Source organism: Bombina bombina, chromosome 5, assembly GCF_027579735.1.
Source record: "Bombina bombina isolate aBomBom1 chromosome 5, aBomBom1.pri, whole genome shotgun sequence".
NCBI lineage: Eukaryota > Metazoa > Chordata > Amphibia > Anura > Bombinatoridae > Bombina > Bombina bombina.
In genome coordinates, this window is record NC_069503.1 from 125,406,418 (window position 1) to 125,424,656 (window position 18,239).

The 18,239-nt window shown below is 38.7% G+C and overlaps 1 protein-coding gene across 1 annotated transcript in view; it reads right to left on the minus strand.

Moving 5' to 3' along the window:
* The window catches only part of CSPG5 (chondroitin sulfate proteoglycan 5), a 176,110-nt gene extending 160,804 nt beyond the window's left edge, over window positions 1–15,306 (minus strand). The window contains exons 1-2 of the mRNA XM_053715645.1: window positions 13,927–15,306; window positions 7,080–7,311 (exon numbers count right to left, since the gene is read on the minus strand). Coding sequence (XP_053571620.1) covers window positions 7,080–7,311; window positions 13,927–15,306 — 1,612 coding nt within the window. The remainder of the gene's footprint in view (window positions 1–7,079; window positions 7,312–13,926) is intronic.
* Between the last annotated feature and the right edge of the window lie 2,933 nt (window positions 15,307–18,239).

Consider the following 18,239-nt stretch of genomic DNA (forward strand, 5'->3'; position numbering starts at 1 on the left):
CCTAAATCAAATCCTCACCCAGGATTTATTAAGTCCCAATTAAATGAAGCAGGGAACATACTAAGTATAAGTCTCCCAACCTAAAAGACAAATAGCACTTGCCTGCATCTAGCTGTCCGGCAGGAGGGCAGCTTACAAGGGGTAAAAGAACGCACACTCCTTACAGAGGCCTGTAGAAAAGAGAAAGAACAGAGTAAACCTACTCTGGCTTTCTATACCTTGGGCAGCAAAATGTTAGGAAAACGCAGCAAGGACCACCTTGCAAGTTCCTAACTACTTTAAAGCCACCACTACTCTACTTACTCTACTGCAGAGATTGACGTGAACTACAGCTAGACCCAAAAACTTGCTTGAAGTGAAAGAATCCAATGTTCTTTAGACACCAAAACTTCACCTCCTCCATTGACAGAGGCAAAGAAAATGACTGGGGATTGTGGGTAGGGGAGTGACACTTAACAGTTTGCTGTGGTGCTCTTTGCCTCCTCCTGCTGGCCAGGAGTGATATTCCCAACAGTAATTGATGATGTTGTGGACTCTCCATATCTTAGGAAAGAAATATATGTATATGCTTATATATATTTATGTGTTAAGCTGTATATGTACACATATTAACACATAAATATATATGTACAGTATATAAGCATATACATATATATTTACAAGAAACACACAGTTCTCATAAACCACAATGTAAAGGCACTTTTCAATGCCACCGACTTAAGCCCCAAAAACTGCGTTGTGCAGTAATTTTGTTTAAAAAATGCAACCATTTTTTATTTTTAAAAAGGGACCTTACATTTTTTTTTTGGGGGGGGGGCAGTTGGGCACTTTAAAAAAAAATCAGAGTTCCAATTGCTACCGCAAGCACACACACACATGCACACAATCATACACACATGCACATACATTTACACAAGCACACTTACACAATTATATACATAAGCACACAGACATATGCACATACATGCACATACATGTACACACACACACACATTTGCACAATTATATACACAAGCACATATGTACACAATCATACACACATGCACATACATTTACACACAGTTACACAATCATATACACAAGCGCACACACATGCACAAAATCATACACACATGCACATACATTTACACAAATACACACTCACACATATGCACACAATCATACACACATGCACATATATTTACACATACACACATTTACACAATCATATACACAAGCAGACACACATATGCCCACAATCATACATACACATACATTTACACACAATAACACACACACATTTACACAATTATATACACAAGCACACACATATATGCACACACTCATACACACATGCACATACATTTACACACACACACACATTTATACAATTATATACACAAGCACACACACATATGCACACAATCATGCACACATGCACATACATTTACACACACACATTTGCACAATTATATACACAAGCACACAATCATGCACACATATTTACACACACACATTTGCACAATTATATACACAAGCACATAATCATGCACACATATTTACACACACACATTTGCACAATTATATACACAAGCACACAATCATGCACACATACACATACATTTACACACACACACACACACACATTTGCACAATTATATACACAAGCACACAATCATGCACACATATTTACACACACACATTTGCACAATTATATACACAAGCACACAATCATGCACACATGCACATATATTTACACACACACACAGACACATTTGCACAATTATATACACAAGCACACAATCATGCACACATGCACATATATTTACACACACACACAGACACATTTGCACAATTATATACACAAGCACACAATCATGCACACATGCACATATATTTACACACACACATTTGCACAATTATATACACAAGCACACAATCATGCACACATATTTACACACACACATTTGCACAATTATATACACAAGCACACAATCATGCACACATGCACATATATTTACACACACACATTTGCACAATTATATACACAAGCACACAATCATGCACACATATTTACACACACACATTTGCACAATTATATACACAAGCACACAATCATGCACATATATTTACACACACACACACACACATTTGCACAATTATATACACAAGCACACAATCATGCACACATGCACATACATTTACACACACACATTTGCACAATTATATACACAAGCACACAATCATGCACACATATTTACACACACACATTTGCACAATTATATACACAAGCACACAATCATGCACACATGCACATATATTTACACACACACATTTGCACAATTATATACACAAGCACACAATCATGCACACATGCACATATATTTACACACACACAGACACACATTTGCACAATTATATACACAAGCACACAATCATGCACACATGCACATATATTTACACACACACATTTGCACAATTATATACACAAGCACACAATCATGCACACATATTTACACACACACATTTGCACAATTATATACACAAGCACACAATCATGCACACATGCACATATATTTACACACACACATTTGCACAATTATATACACAAGCACACAATCATGCACACATGCACATATATTTACACACACACAGACACACATTTGCACAATTATATACACAAGCACACAATCATGCACACATGCACATATATTTACACACACACATTTGCACAATTATATACACAAGCACACAATCATGCACACATGCACATATATTTACACACACACAGACACACATTTGCACAATTATATACACAAGCACACAATCATGCACACATGCACATATATTTACACACACACACAGACACACATTTGCACAATTATATACACAAGCACACAATCATGCACACATGCACATATATTTACACACACACACATTTGCACAATTATATACACAAGCAGACACACATATGCACACAATCATGCACACATACACGCTGACACACACACACACACATCCTTATCTGCCTTCTTTACTACATATGCAGAGGTACCTGATTGAGGGGGACACTTGTGCCCGGTCCCTACCCAGGCTATGATGCCCAAAGAGAGATGGCAGGCAATTTTAGGGCATTAGTCACCTTCCTACAGGTGGGTAATATAGCACAGAGCATTATTCCAGACCAAATGCCTGGAAAGGGAACAGGCCAGGTTATATAGGGGTGGGGGAGCACACGGCTGCCCTCTAGCACAGGGGAGTTTAAATATTAATGTAATCGATAATTTACCTGAGCATTGCTGTGCTGAGGATTATTTGTAAAACTTTGGATTATTATTTGGGCTATTTATACAGGGACAAAACATCAGTTAGTACAACAGTTGCAAGTGCAAGAAGGCTCCTGACAGAAGGAGGTTCCGCCCGTTGTTTGCAGTATTTTATTTTTTTCCCATTGCTTTAGTTTTATTAATAATAAATTTCAGTCCCTCATATAGATGACCACTGTCACCCCAACTGTCCTGATTTTCACTGGGACAGTCCCGGGTTGCTAGCCATCTGTCCTGCATTGTTCCATGCATTTTTTTTTTATTATTCTATTGGGCCCATACTCAGAAGCAGCTGGCTTTTCTCTCCCAGGGTGAGATACCTGTTAGATTCCCTGTGGAAAAGTAATGGAGTGTGGGTTAAGCAGGAGTAAGAAGGCTGTATACACTCTGACCTCAGGTAATGGTGACCTCTAACCTCTGGTAGTGATGATGTCTAACCCCTGGTGATAATACTAGCCTGCCTTCAGTTTTATACGATGAGCAGTGCTAACACCAGGGTAACGAACAGTGGCAGCCTCGGACTGCCAGCTAATGTGCTTGCAGATACACACACACACTTATACATACAGATACACACACATACCCATATATGATGTAGTATGTGTGTGTATCTGTATGTATAAGTGTCTGTGTGTATCTACATGTATAAGTGTAAGCTATGTAGTGTGTGTGTATATCGGTATGTATAAGTGTCTGTGTGTATCTGCATGTATAAGTGTAAGCTATGTAGTGTGTGTGTGTGTATCTGCATGTATAAGTGTAAGCTATGTAGTGTGTGTGTGTATCTGCATGTATAAGTGTAAGCTATGTAGTGTGTGTGTGTATCTGCATGTATAAGTGTAAGCTATGTAGTGTGTGTGTATATCTGTATGTATAAGTGTCTGTGTGTATCTGCATGTATAAGTGTAAGCTATGTAGTGTGTGTGTGTGTATCTGCATGTATAAATGTAAGCTATGTAGTGTGTGTGTGTATCTGCATGTATAAGTGTAAGCTATGTAGTGTGTGTGTGTGTATCTGCATGTATAAGTGTATGCTATGTAGTGTGTGTGTGTATCTGCATGTATAAGTGTAAGCTATGTAGTGTGTGTGTATATCTGTATGTATAAGTGTCTGTGTGTATCTGCATGTATAAGTGTAAGCTATGTAGTGTGTGTGTGTGTATCTGCATGTATAAATGTAAGCTATGTAGTGTGTGTGTGTATCTGCATGTATAAGTGTAAGCTATGTAGTGTGTGTGTGTATCTGTATGTATAAATGTAAGCTATGTAGTGTGTGTGTATCTGCATGTATAAGTGTATACTATGTAGTGTGTGTGTGTGTATCTGCATGTATAAGTGTATGCTATGTAGTGTGTGTGTATCTGCATGTATAAGTGTATGCTATGTAGTGTGTGTGTATCTGCATGTATAAGTGTATACTATGTAGTGTGTGTGTGTGTATCTGCATGTGTAAGTGTATGCTATGTAGTGTATGTGTATCTGTATGTATAAGTGTATACTATGTAGTGTGTGTGTGTATCTGCATGTATAAGTGTATACTATGTAGTGTGTGTGTGTATCTGCATGTATAAGTGTAAGCTATGTAGTGTATGTGTATCTGCATGTATAAGTGTATGCTATGTAGTGTGTGTGTATCTGCATGTGTAAGTGTATGCTATGTAGTGTGTATGTGTGTGTATCTGCATGTGTAAGTGTATGCTATGTAGTGTATGTGTATCTGCATGTGTAAGTGTATGCTATGTAGTGTGTTTTCTGTGTATTTGAGTGTGTGTACATGTATATTTGTAGCTTGTGTTACTGTGCATTTTTGCTGACTTTAAAGGCCAGAATCTAGAATATTATTAGGGAATGCAGAGAGCAGTTTTAAGGAATCTATTATTAAATGTCCAATTAAGATAAAAATATTTAGCAATGTCTCTGCAAAGGCTAATTAAATACAGAGCTCACATAGCCATACCAGTGGTTTGAGCTTGTGTTTGATTTGCTGTCTAAGAGTATTAAAAATATATGACTTTATTTAGAATTTTATTAAATTTACTTGGGTCTTATGATTTTTTTAAGCCCCATCACATATCACACTTTTGCCGTGCAGGGGGGGGGCTCGGGAGGTATGCACATCTTATCTGAAGTCTCAGTCATGTAACTGGCACAAATGATTAGAGGGTACTAAATTTGCAAGTCAGCCCCTCATTTACATGCTCGTTTCTATAGCAGGGTTAAATTGGGATCAACGAGGGGTATTTAAATAAGAGAAGCAGGTACAAGTTCTAGAATTCCTAGCCACACCCCTGTAGCAAACTCAGACCTTGGTGAGCTGTGTCAGCACCCTCATTTTAAAGACTAGAATGACTGCTATAAAAATAATCTACATCTTTTTTTATTATTCAGTCATACAAATCATTTTTCAGCTGCAACATATTCCCCCCCAGAGATGCCAGGCATGTGATTGTGGCCCCTGTGCCATAGGAAGCGTATAATAATGCTGGACCAATAGCATGCCTCGTTGTATTACACATTCAGGGCACGTGTCAGTGCCTGTACATCAGCTACCAGGTGATCTGCTCTCTCTGCCTAGTTACTGGAGTCTACAACACAATGTGTATGTCCTGCCCATTTTTTCTACCTTAATGTATTCTATTCCCTAAATATTTGTGGGACATCTTGGGTATTGCACAACCCATAAGCTCACTGATCTCACATCTATTGACTTTGGTTTTTGTGGATTGTTGTTTTTTTTTTTTTTTTTTCTTCCCTTCTAAATTAATGTTTTTTTTTACTGATCATTTGAAAACAGAATAGACAGCACAAGGTTTGGGCATCATTCTACATATTGGTACCAAGACACCAAAGCAACATTACATAGGCACAGACATTCCACAACCACCTGTGATTTGTTTCTCTAATACTGCTCTCTTAAATAAAACAAAATATCTTCAAAGATAAAAGAGATTCAATGATAAATATGGTGACTGGTTAACCCCTTCTCTGCCTGTGGCCTGAGAATCCACTGTATACAAAAGGCTGAATATACAATCCCCATCAATTAAATAGAACATTACATGATTGTGTCTGCCACCACATTAAGCCGAGGCAGGGTTAACCTCATCCATGCTGATGGAATATAAACACAGACTGTAGACTGAGCATCAGAATTAAATTGGTTAATATGTCAGTCTGAATGGTCTCTCTGAATGCTAATTACCTTTTAATATAGTAATCCTAAAGCATCAGTTATTGGAAATCATAAAGTGTTATCTAGATACCAATCTAACCCATTATCTATCTATCTATCTATCATCATTATCTATCTATATATCATCATCTATCTATTCCAATTCATTCTTGAAAAGAGATCAGGTTTACACTAAATGCAGAAAAATTATACATCAGTCCCCTTACAGACAAACCACTGAAGTACTGATTTTCCTCCAGAAATGATAATCAGCAACAGAATGCAGAACCATCTATAGTAATACAATCGAATTTACAATATATATAAACCCAGAGGTAGTTAATTATCTTCTATTGTGTAACTATAATTGAATAAACCATAATAAAATAATGTGAACCCAGCAGCAGTATTGCTATATGTACAGAATGGCTCCAGCAAGGTGCAACACTGCAGATATATGGGCATTTCTAGGGTGGTTCTGCACAGTGCAGTATAGCAGCAGCACAGCACAGCAGTTATTCTGCTACAGTCACACATATAGGCACATATAAGGGATGGCACTAGCACATAATTACACAATGTGACAACAACATGCTCCGTACCCCCAGAGGTCCCTCCGATGCCCACCACCAGCACAGCACACAGCACAGCTGCCCACGGCTCCATCCTGGCATTAGGGTGCATGAGAATCTTCTCTGGCTGCTTAGTCCTGACTGTCCCCTCCACACTGAGCAGGAACAGGCTGCAGGGACATGCTGGGATCCCGAGCTGCCCAGTGCCTGCTCCGCTGCTGGGCTTACAGCACAGGACGTAATGCTGACGCCTGATCCTGAGCTAGGGAGAGAGGGAGGGAAGGACGGGGAGAGGGGCTGGGGAGGGGGGGTCAGGGAGAGAGGGAGGGAAAGAGGGGAGAGGGGCTGAAGAGGGGGGCAGGGAATGGCAGAGAAAGATGGGAAGAGGGGCTGGGGAGGGGGAGTCAGGGAAAGATGGGGAGGGGGACAAAGAGGGAGCAAAGGATGATAAGTGGTGATGGGGAGTGGGGTAGAGAGGATGGAAATTTGTTACAGCACTTTCTTTTTGCACTTTTATATCCGTTGAACAAACCTTGGATAGATAGATGATAAGTAAGTAGATATATATAATATATAGATAGATAATAGATATAGATAGATAGATGATAAGTAAGTAGATATATATAATATATAAATAGATAATAGATAGATATAGATAGATGATAAGTAAGTAGATATATATATATATATATATATATATATATATATATATATATATATAATATATATTGATAAATAGATGATAGATAGATGATAGATATAGATAGATAGATAGATAGATAGATAGATGATAGATAGATTATAGATATAGATAGATAGATGATAGATAGATGATAGAGATAGATAGATGATAGATAGATGATATAGATAGATAGATAGATAGATAGATAGATAGATATGGAAAGATAGATGATAAACTGAAAGACAGACAGATAGATGATAGATTAATTTGCAAATATTGATAGACTAGAAAGATAGATACATACATAGATAGATAGATTCATAAATAGATAGATAATAGATAGATAGATAGATAGATAGATAGATAGATAGATACATGGAAACATAGACACATAGACACATTGATTGATTTGTAAAGATTGACATAATAGATAGATAGATAGATAGATAGATAGATAGATAGACAGACATACATATATATAGATAGAGATAGATGATAGGCAAAGATAGATAAATTGATTGATTTATAAAGATTGATAGACTAGATAGATAGACTAGATAGATAGACAATAAATAAATAAATAGACACAATGATTTATAAAGATTGATATAATAGATAGGTACATAAATAGACAGACTGATAGAGAGAAAGAGAGAGAGATGATAGGCAAATATAGACAAATTGAATGATTGACTGATTTACAAAGATTGATAAATAGATAGCCTGTTCCATGGGATTTTACCTGATACTTACACAACACACACACACAGTATATATAAATCCGAGTTGCCATGCACTCACTCAATACCTTCAAAGTATATGCCAGGTGCTACCTCAAACAGTTCAGTTACATATCATAGTGCAGGTTGAGGGTCCTCACAGGTGCTTCCTTTCTTGTAGTATCTATAAAAACAGTGGACGTTTTGGCTTATATGCAAGTCATTTTCAAGACATCTTAATTAAAATGATTCATTTGATATTATGTGGTTTTTATAAACCAAACTTTTGTATCTCTTTGTCAAGGAGGTGTGCATGTAAAGCCCAAACCTGTATAAATGATTCCTCTTTGGTACTCAGATTTTGGCAATTCTCAGAAAATGCACTACAGTACATTGTAAAGAAACCAATCAATAATCACTATTTCTGGAGAACTTCTAAATAAGCTTTCAGATATTTACAATGTTTATATTATTTGCATTGCTGTCACATTGCCTCTGCATATGATTGTAAGCTCTTGGGCAAAAGAGCAATGTGTGAGCTGATAGGTCTCTCAGCCAAAAAACTTGGGAACCATTCAATGTTTTGAAGGCTCCTCAGAGCTTGCAGCTTGCCTGCTTCATGATAACAAACAAGCCCTCCAACGCAACAGATCCTGGCAGTCCTCAAAGTCTGTGAATCGGAAACAGCCCAAACTGCTGAAGTCAGCTTTACTCAACAATATCAGTGAAACTGGGTAAGGGCAGCACTTTATAGGGTTAACTCTCAGGACTGGAATTGGTTTCTGGTTCTGTTATCTCACATAGATCCTAATTTTGTATCACACAGTTAAAAGACCAAGCTCTAAAGTGGTTAACATAAACAATCAAGATAGGAGACTGAGATGCGCAGGCAGACAGACAGATAAATGATGATAGATAGATAGATAGATAGATAGATAGATAAAGATAGATACTAGATAGATAGATAGATAGATAAAGATAGACAGATTGAATTACTAAGATTGATAGGCTTGATAGGTAGACAGACAGAAAGACATACAAATAGATAAACAGATAGATATAGATAGATACTAGATAGATACAAGATAGATAAATATAGATAGATGATAGATAGATAGATAGATAGATAGATAAAGATAGATACTAGATAGATAGATAGATAGATAGATAGATAGATAGATAGATAGATAGATATATAGATAAAGATAGACAGATTGATTAAATTACTAAGATTGATAGACTAGATAGATAGGTAGACAGATAAATAGATAGATAGATAGATAGATAGATACTAGACAGAAAGAGAAATAGAATGATAAACAGACAGATAGATAGATAGACATATTAATTGATTGATTTACAAAGATTGATTGACTAGATAGATAGGTAGACAGACACATAGTTAGATAAACTAGACAGACAGACAGACAGATAGATAGATAGATAGATAGATAGAAAGAAAGATAGATAGACAGACATATAGAATGATAGATAGATTATAAATAGATAATTGATAGATAGATTTATATTTTGCATTACAGAACTTGTGTGTTAAACAGGCCCAGTGCACAGCTGTGGTCACATAGCAGCACAAGCCTCTGAGTTGCGTTGAATTCCTATGCATTGTAAGGGCTAGGACCCAGGGGAACCAAACTAAAGGAATCTGCCTGGGAACAGGTTGGGAGCAGCTGGCTGCTCCTCTGATTCCTTCCAGCTAACAAAGGAACTCTGCAGCCACCCATCTCTTCATCTCTCCGCTGCTTCACACACAATGGCACATCCAGGACAGACACACAGCCCAGAGACATGACAGTTTCCATTAGTTATTTGGTATCACTGGTTCTGTCAGTTACCTTTTGTCACTTCAGATGAGATTCTATAACGTATCAATTGTATAAAGTTCTGTTCTGGTTCAGTTTTAGTTGTATAAACAGATGTAAAAAGAAGCTGTTACACTGAAATTCCTGATCTTCACCTATTTCATGAGAGTAAACAAAATCTGCAAACTTACTTTTAGCAGAAAATCAAAAATATGCTTTTCCACTACATAAATGAATCCTGGTCAGACAGTGGGACTTGCAATTGAGAACAGGCAAGTCTGTCACTTGTATTCTACTTACTGTTTTTAACAGGACAGTAAACCCCAAATTAAATGCATAAAAAATATAATGTCAGATTACGAGTGTCAAGCTAACTGTTTCACGCAAGCTTTTATCACGGCTGTTTGAGCGTGTCAGAAGGAGCACTTGTATTACAAGTTTAAAGGAAATGCGAGGGCAATCACGATTTACTCTATGGAGGAGGCGCTTAAGTCAGAGCTGAAGACTCAGCGAAATAAAGGTAACTTCACACCATTTTTTTTTAAACTGATGAATGAAGGTCGCCTTTATCTTTAGTGACGGTAAATCCTAGCATTTTTTAAACATAGATGCAGTTAATGAATTTTCTACAACTTAAAATTAGATGTAACCAAAAATTAAATTAAAAGGGACAGTCAAGTCCATCAACTATTTCATGAATCAGATAGGACATGTCATTTTTTTGTATATGTTTATTTATGTTGGTGGAATGATACAATTACATATTAATCCTGCCAAGTCAAAACCGGCAAGAGAATATAACAAAACGAAATACATAAGAAAGGAAAAGGGTACCTTCAAATTCATACATCATTTGAAAAAATAAAATGCGAAAGCATGAAAGTAATAATAAAAAAACTACAGTTATGTAAAGAAAAGCTGGCAGGAATGTACCTTAATTCTGCTTATATAAACATTAGTCCACCTTTTTGGAAGTTTTCAATTCTTGTGAAAGAAAAATAATTACTATTACTAGTTAATAGTTATGACCTGGGGGAAGGGGGGATGTGGGGAGAGAAGGAAGAGGGGAGAGAGAGAAAAAAAAAAAAAAAAAAGGGGGGGGGGAATCCCCTCTCCTCTTCCCAGGGATTCCCAAACTCTTCCGATCTACTAAGGGAATTACCAGGCATCCAGTATTACCAGATCTGTATTTCTGAAAGGGTAAATTAGTTTATCTATCTCTGAGGGGGGAAAAGATTTGATAAATACTGCCCATTTCTGAAAGAACTTTCTTACATCGTCCTCCTCGTTAAGATTTGTATCTGTCTGTTCTAAAATGCATTGTTTCTTTAAATAATTCTTGATCTCTGTGATACTAGGAGTTGCTTTTCCTTTCCATTTTTTAAAAATTAAATAGCGGGTAGCAAGAATAGAAAGGGTGATTATTTTCCTATTGATTTGTGCTACTTCTGTATCAGGCTGAAGAAACACAATATATTTTAGTGATAGGACCAGAGGGGAAACACCCAAGGAATTGTTAATCCAGTATTCTAATATTTGCCAAGTCTGTCTTATCCTTGGGCAGTCCCAAATCATGTGTGCCAGGTTCGCTGAGGGGAACGAACACTTGGGGCATTTATTGAAATGCGGGTTTCGATATCTACTACCTTTGTCTGGTGTATAATATGTCATAAACAATAGTTTGATGTGTGCTTCTCTCCATGAAGAGGAGAGCGTGGCTTGCGTAACCATGAAGATAGACTGTTGGATGAGAGCCGGGTCAAGGTTAGCTTGGGGAATCAGTACCCGCCATTTGGAAGATATCTTTTCCAGATTAAGGGAGCCATTGAGTGAAATGAGGCTTTGGTATACTGTGGAGATTGACATAACACCGTTCTTCACTAGCATCAGCCAGTTTTCAACCTGCCCATGGACCAATTCCATCCAAACTGCCGCGTAAGTTGTGTTACAAAGTGTCTTATTTGGAGATAAGCAAAAAAATCTTTGTGGGGAAGATTAAATTCTACTCTGAGTGATTCAAAAGTCTTAACACATTTCCTCTCTTTATCTAAGAGGCAAAGGATGTTATCTAAACCAGAATTATGCCATCTTCGAAACTGTGGGGAGTGTAGCCCTGCTGGAAATTGGGGATTACCCATTAGTGGCATATATTTGGACACTCTGTTTTCTACCTCCATAGATTTGCAAAGCCGCCACCAGGCATGGATCGGGTTAGCAATAGATCTAAGTTTTTTCACCTCCCTTGGAAGAGAACTGCGATTACAATGAATTAATGCTACAGGGAAAAAGGGATCGATGGCGTTTTGATCTAAATCATTGTTCGTAACATAGTCTTTAGAGTGTATCCAGTCGGTAACTATGCGTGCCAGAAAAACATAATTATAGGTTCGAAGATCAGGGAGCGCCATGCCCCCATATCTTCTGGGGAGCGATAATTTAGATAAGGCTAATCTGGGTTTTCTATGCTGCCAAATAAAACCTCTAAGTACTGTATTCAGTGACCTAATGTCTTTTGATTTAAACATTAGTGGGATATTTTGAAGGACATAGAGAACTTTAGGGAGGAGAATCATTTTGTAAATAGCAATGCGACCCGAAATAGATAATGGAAGATTTCTTCAATTTAACAAGCTATCTCTGACTTTATTTAAGACTGGAAGAATATTTAATCTATACCAAGAGTCAGGGTTAGAGGAAATTGACATGCCCAAGTATTTAAAAGACTGAGACACTTCTTTAAAGGGTAAGTTCTTAAGTGAGTCTTTAGTTTGTCTAATCCAAAGGAGCTCCGACTTTGAGGTATTTATCTTATATCCCGAGAAGGACCCGAATTGGTCAATGATTGCCAAGAGCTTAGGTATATTTACTTTGGTGTTCGAGAGATAGATCAGAATGTCGTCCGCGTATAAAGCTATTTTTAACTCTTTTTTACCAACCTTGATACCTTCTAGTTGCTGTCTAATTAGGATGGCTAGGGGTTCAATAGCTACGTCGAAAAGTAGGGGAGAAAGAGGGCACCCCTGCCTCGTTCCTCTCTTTAAGCCTATTTCTGCGGAAGTCATGCCATTTACTATTAATTTCGTAGAGGCTTCGGCATATAATTTATCAATAAATTCAGGGAACTTACATCTGAAACCAAATTGTAGAAGGGAGAACAAAAGATGATCCAGATGAACTGAATCAAATGCCTTTTCGGCATCTATTGCGAGAATAGCTAAGTCAGAATTGTCCTCCCTCTCCCCGGAGTCCCTTTCCTCTGAGTTTTTGAAGTAATCGATAGTGACAAAGACTTCCCTTATTTTTGCCGAAGAGTTTCTCTTAGACAAAAATCCTGCTTGATCCTTATTGATAATACCAGTAAGAAAGACTTGCAATCTTTGTGCTAATATAGAAGTAAGTAATTTGTAATCTATGTTCAATAGAGCTATCGGCCTATAAGACTCTTTCTTATCCGGATCTTTTCCCTGTTTTAGTATAAGGGAAGTATATGAAGCCGCGAAGTAAGGGGATACCGGTTTGCCCTGAATATAGATATCATTAAAAAGCCTCGTTAGATGTGGGACGAGTCGTGGGGACAAAGTTTTATAAAATTCGTTTGGGAGGCCATCGGGACCTGGGGCTTTATTTAGGGGAAGATGCAGGATAGCTCTACTGACTTCTGATTCAGATATAGGAGAGTTTAGGGTTTCAGAAAGCTCCGGGGTTAAAACTGGGTGGCTAATCTTATCCCAGAGTTCCTTCCTCTGATCAACATTTGATTTCCTCAGGGAATATAGCTCTTGATAGTATTCTGTAAAAACTCCTAAGATCTCCTCCGATGATGTAACCGTTTTATCTCCTTTTTGTATGGTATCTATCATGGATGACCCTTTGTCTCCTTTAATAAGGTTGGCCAGGAGTTTCCCTGATTTATTTCCATATCTGTACATCTTGGCCTGAAATTTCAATTCTTTCTGTGTAGTCCTGTGGATAAGAAAGGTATCTCTTTCCTTCTTGGCTTGTGCATACCTTGTCCAGTTTTGTGCTGACCTATGTAATAAGTAGCGATTATACGCATTAGTAACGGCCTTTACCACTTCCTTTTCTCGCAATTTGTAGCTCTTAGTCCTAGATATGCTGTATGCTAGGATTTCTCCCCTAAGAACTGCCTTGGCAGTTTCCCAGAAGAGCTCTGATTGATTAAGATGTTGATGATTAAAATGAGAGTATTCCTCAAATTTGAGGTTGAGCCAGTTTTTAAATTTATAATCTGAGGCCAAGAATTTAGGAAAGAGGAATCGGCGCCTATCCGAAGAGAAATCCCTAAGTTGGAAATCTAAGAATATGGGAGCATGATCGGATTTGCAGATAGGCAGTATGCCTGCGGTTACCCCTTGCTTTACGAGTCTTTCATCTAGAAGAAAAAGATCTATCCTGGACAGAGTCTTATGTGCCATGGAGAGACACGTAAATTCACTAGAATCAGGATTTTGAACTCTCCATATATCTCTTATCCTAAGATTCCGAATGATCTTTTTGAACATTTTAGTTTCCAAATAATCTTTTTTTGTTTTGGGCGCCGTAGGATTCTGTCGGCACCTATCCAGAGGATAATGTGGAGCCATGTTGAAATCCCCACCTAAGATGATAAAGCCTTCAGCATACGAGAGAATTTTAGCTTGGATTGATTCCCAGAATTCATAGTTATATCTATTTGGGGCATATATATTGCAAAGCGTATAAAGGGTTTTAGCTAGTTTAATTTTAACCATTAGGAGTTTCCCCTCTGTGTCCGTATTTGTGTCCAATATCTCATATTTCAGCTTTTTCCCTAATAAGATTGCTACTCCACCTTTCCTTCCTACACTGGGAGAGGCAAGGACTTCCTTAACCCATGCGCATTTAAGCTTTAATACTTCCTCTGTTTTTAAGTGTGTTTCTTTAAGGAAGGCAATGTTAGTATTACGTTTCCTCAAGTGCGATATTATTAATTTCCGCTTAATCGGGGATGTGATGCCTCCTATGTTCCATGATACCAACTTAAAACTGCCTGCCATAATGCTTATTTAAGTTTGGAAAATGCAGGAGGGAAGGGGAGAGGGGGAGGAGAAAGGGGGAGAAAAAAAAAAAGGGGGGGGGGGGAAAGAAAAAAGGAAAAAAGAGGAAGGTGAAAAGGTGCAACCAGTGCTACCCACCCACCCCCCCACCATCTATGTCTTGTGCCCCTTGCCCTGCCTGACCCCTTGTCTCCCTGGGGCCAGCCCCTGACTTCCGATGGGACCGTTCCAATACCTTAACAATTAAGAAGGAAAAAAAGTAAAACAAAGAATTTCTAATTACTTCTTTAAGAACCTGTATAAAACTAAAATGCATATTATCTGTACATTGTGTTACAGTGCTAATTTCCCTTAGCAGCTGTAGAGCCTCTATGAACTGTAGGGCCCATCTGGGCCAAAAAATTATCTGCCTCTTCCACTGAGTCAAAGAAATGTGCCTTATTTTCCACCCAAATCTTAAGCCTAGCAGGGTATATTAGAGTGGCACGGACCCCCTGGTTAATTAACTTTGTACATAACGGGGCAAGTTTCCTCCTCTTTGCAGCTGTTTCAGCTGAAAAGTCTTGGAACAGCATAATTTTTGAATCTTGGATATAGATGGGTTGATTTTTTCGAAAAAATTGTAGTAACATGGTTTTATCTTGAAAGTTTAGGACCCTAGCAATGATGGGTCTAGGCTTAGTAGTTCTTTACCCTCTAACGGCCATCCTAACCTGTGTGCCCTCTCGAGTACTATCTGTGGCTGAGACTGTGGTATTTGTAAAAGCTGTGGTAAGGTGATGGTTAAGAATTTATTGAGGTCCTCAAACTGCCCTTCCTCTGGGACCCCGATTATCCTTATGTTGTTCCGCCTTGAGCGGTTTTCTAAGTCTTCCAATTTGTCTTGTATTTTTACCCAGTTAGATAGAGAGGTTTCCAATTTAGTATTTTGGGCTAACGTAAGGTCCTCGAGATCCGAGATCCTTTGCCTCTGATAATCTGCTTGAGAATTGTCTAAATTCATTGGTCAATGATGCTATATCTTGCTTAATTTCAGACCTGAGACTATCAAATTTGGGAGCCAGGGCTTCTAAAATACTTGCCACCAAGGCTTGGGTATCAAACGCCTCACTTGGGGGTGGAGGATTGATAATCGTTGGACATACCTCCACGGAGGTCTCCAGCGTAGTCTTATTTTTTCTGTCTCTATGTCGAGCCGCCATAGCTGAAGGTGAAGTTTTAGATTGTGTGTTGAGGAATTTATCCATGTGCAGGTGCCCAAGTGATAGTTAATGCGTGATAAGCGAAGTGAGTTCCGCTGGTGAAGAGAATAAGAGGAGCCCCCTTAGGACCCCAAGGGGGTAAGCAGAGTGAGGGAATACGGCGTAATTTAGGGGTACCAACATGCGCAACCTAAAGTGCAAGAGAAAAGGACAAGGAAGGAGGAACCGTGAGTGAGTGCAACAGTTTACAATACTCAAAAAAGTGAGAGGGATGTGCCAAGTGAAGTGGGGAGTTGGTCGAGGGGGGAGGCCCCAAGTGTAATTAGGTCGTGCAAAATTGTGGTCTTATTTGTGATGTGGAGAAAAAAAAAAAAAGGGGGGGGGACAAGACCGAGAGTGAGAAGTGAGGGGGGGGGTGAAGTGCAGGGTGATTGGATAAGTCAGTTATGGAGGCCTAACAAAGAGAAACTGTTGATTTGAACAGAGCGCTGATTATTATGTAGTGACTTCAAAGCCTGGGTATAACCCCAGCGTGATCCGCAAGGAGGAGTCCCTTAATTAACCCTTAATAGAAATTGCAAAGAGAAGAATCCTACGCCTTATTTGTACAAATCAAAAAAAAGTGCTTAATCATGTGGATTTGTGATTCAAGGAGAAAAAAGAAAGAACAGCAGATTAGGTTAAGAACGTGATCTATACAAACCAATACTTTAACACAGTAAACTTTGAAAAAAACAGCTACTAGGTATTATATGCCTATGTAGATTACAGGATATTAATCATCCCAGGGGGAGAGGTAATGCAACAGTTCAGAGTTTGTGTTATTTTAGTTATAATAGAGTTTCAATAAGTCTTTCTGTGAGAGAAATATCTTATAATCAAAAGGGAGCAACTTGCATTGCTCAGCAGGAAACCATTCAAGGATATCTGTGTGGTAGAGGAAGCTTTCAGCTTAACAATATACTGGATTGCTAGGGAATAGGGTTTGTGTGTGACTTCAATTGACATATAAGTAAAGTCAGCTTATTCCTCTTGATTTCCGAGATGACCCTGACCTGCAGGCAGACAAAAGTGTTCAAAAAGCAGTTGCAACAGGAGTTGACATTTGAGTCCAGAAGATAACAGTTAACTGTATACAGGGGGCCAGGTATGTACTATTAAGCCCAGCTTATAAGGTTATGCTCCAACCCGGGAGAGTGCTGAGTTAGCAATAGCATTACAAATTGTGATAAGGTCTTGAAAAGTTGCTCAACTCCGATGAGATTAAGGTAGAGAGCCAAACAACAATAAGTAAGTCATAGGTATACTCACAGTACTGAGAGTTCTTAAGTCTCCGTGAGATTTTTGTGTTGGAGAAAGCCGGGTGCAACTTCAGCAGCTTAGCTCTGGTAAGACCGCTCAGCGTTCGCACCTCCCGCAGAAGATTGGATCAGTCCGGTAAGCTGCTGAAGATAATCAACTAACGCCTTCCTGAGCTCTGGACCAACAGTGGCAAAGAACCCCCTCATGCAGCCTTGGTGGGAGGGGAGTTGCCTGTGAGAAGCAAACGGTACCTCCAGCCCACAGGCCTCCGGGGTTAAGGTGGAGACCAACTACTCCAGCAGGATCACGGCTCTGTGAGCCAGGGCCAACCTCCTCAACTACGCCGACTTGCTGTGGGGGAAGTGTAGGTAGCCCGGTCGCCAGGGACCGCCTCCAGCCGCCAGGGGCCGCAGGTTCTTGAAATTCCCT